Source organism: Mastomys coucha, chromosome X (genome assembly GCF_008632895.1).
Source record: "Mastomys coucha isolate ucsf_1 chromosome X, UCSF_Mcou_1, whole genome shotgun sequence".
NCBI classification, from domain to species: domain Eukaryota; kingdom Metazoa; phylum Chordata; class Mammalia; order Rodentia; family Muridae; genus Mastomys; species Mastomys coucha.
In genome coordinates, this window is record NC_045030.1 from 138,216,058 (window position 1) to 138,217,910 (window position 1,853).

Consider the following 1,853-nt stretch of genomic DNA (forward strand, 5'->3'; position numbering starts at 1 on the left):
TCTACTAAATACAAAACAAACAAACAAAAAGACTATATATTTATGTTCATTTAAGAAAATACTAGTAGCGATGTATTATTTTGAATTATAGAGTTAATGTTTTTGGAGTTATTTAAAATTTATATCCAGAAAAATATATTTTTAGTATTGCTGTAGATGAGCATCTACATAAGACTGTTAAATTGATTGTTGTTCTATATCAAACAACTTTTACAATACTTATTTTTATATTTATAATATTTTATAAATTTTAAAGAATATGATAAAAAAAGTATTGTAGGTATTGAAAGGGGGTATCTGTTAGGAGTTGGGGTACAAGAGGAAAAAAGAATGTGATTTTATTCTATTTACTTAAAATATGTTTTTAAATGTTAACAAATTCAGATAAATTGAAATCATGTAACTTTTCTCTTCATAATGCAATAAAAGTTAAAAAAAAATTAGCAAGGTGGTTTGAATAACATGGCTCTCATACGCTCATACACTTAAATGTTCAGTCTGTAGTTGGTAAAACTGATTGTGAAAGGGCAGGAGGTGTGAACTTAATGGAGTGTGTGTGTGTCACTGGATGGTGGGCTTTGAGGTTACAAAAGCCAATGTCATTCCTAGCTAATCCCCCACCTGTGTCATACCTGTGGATCAGATTTAAGCTCACAGTTATTGCTCCAGCTCCATGTCTGCCTGCCTATAGCCATGCTTCCCACTGTAACGGTCATGGATTCTATAACCCTCTAGAATCTGACTAGAGCCTGTCCTTCTTGTGATCCTGGTAGTGTCAGAACTCTTCAAAGTCAAGCTGTCTATGTGATTCTGTGACCCTGGGCATCTTCTGTAAAGCCCTAGACCTATGCTCTTTAGGAATATGATGCCTGGCAGTTGTCTAGGAGATCTAATGAGCCAGTGGTACGAGTTAGATACACACTAATGCCTGTCCTGTGTACTAGCATTGAGTACTGTAGATTGGTAGTGGCTACTGTGGCTTACCAGCGTGGCTCCTGTGGATTAGCAGCTGTGTGGGCTTCAGACTTTGGAATCAGAACAGGACAGAGTCCGAGAGTAAGTCTGCTCTTTCAAGGAGCCATATTCTGAGCATCATCTTAGAAGTGAACAATCCCTCAAAAGTACTCAAGATCTATCTCAGAGAAGGATATTCTTAGAGGAAGAAACAGTAATGGCAGACACGCAAATCAAACAAGTCTGTCTTTTGAGCTTTCTCTGTCCTCTTTTATAGAAAATAATATGATGCTATTTTAAGTTCCTGAAAGTCTTGAGGAATAGGTGTGGAACAGGGCCATTGCAAGCACATACCAACTGACATCTTATAAACTGACTAGGCCTAGGAGGTACATGAAACTATCAGACAGTTAAAGGTTTGACTTTGCATAAGCATTACTAAGGGTCAAGCTCTGAAAATGACTACTGTTGTAGGTTTGGTCTGATGCTGCTATGTATTCAAATGGTAAAACTGGTCCCCAAGATCTGGCTGCCCCAAAGGAGCAAATCTTCACCTACACCAAATGGTGTTATGTAAACCGTGCGTCTCACTTCAAAACTATCAGTTAAAATAAAGTGGCTACAGCCAATTACTATGGAGTATAGAAGAGGTAGAGTTTCAGTTACCAGGCTGGAGTCTCAGGTACGGACCACAAGGAGGAAGAATAATGAAGGAGAGAGTGAAGAAAGAAGAAGACACAGAGAACAGGAGGTCTCCATTCAAGCTGATGGACTAGGAATACTGTGCCTGAGTGAAAAGCACCCCCAGGACAGACTGATAGAGAGAAGTAATCTGGGCAAGATTCAAATAGCAAGTATTTGGGGAGCGCATCTGGGAATTAACATAATAGTCTAGTGAA

The 1,853-nt window shown here is 38.2% G+C and overlaps 1 protein-coding gene across 1 annotated transcript in view; it reads left to right on the plus strand.

The window, feature by feature from the left end:
* LOC116096692 overlaps positions 1-1,563 on the plus strand; it is a 39,867-nt gene extending 38,304 nt beyond the window's left edge. The window contains 2 exon segments of the mRNA XM_031378792.1: positions 859-1,056; positions 1,429-1,563. Of these exon segments, the coding sequence (XP_031234652.1) occupies positions 859-1,056; positions 1,429-1,563 (333 nt within the window).
* The last annotated feature ends 290 nt before the right edge of the window (positions 1,564-1,853 follow it).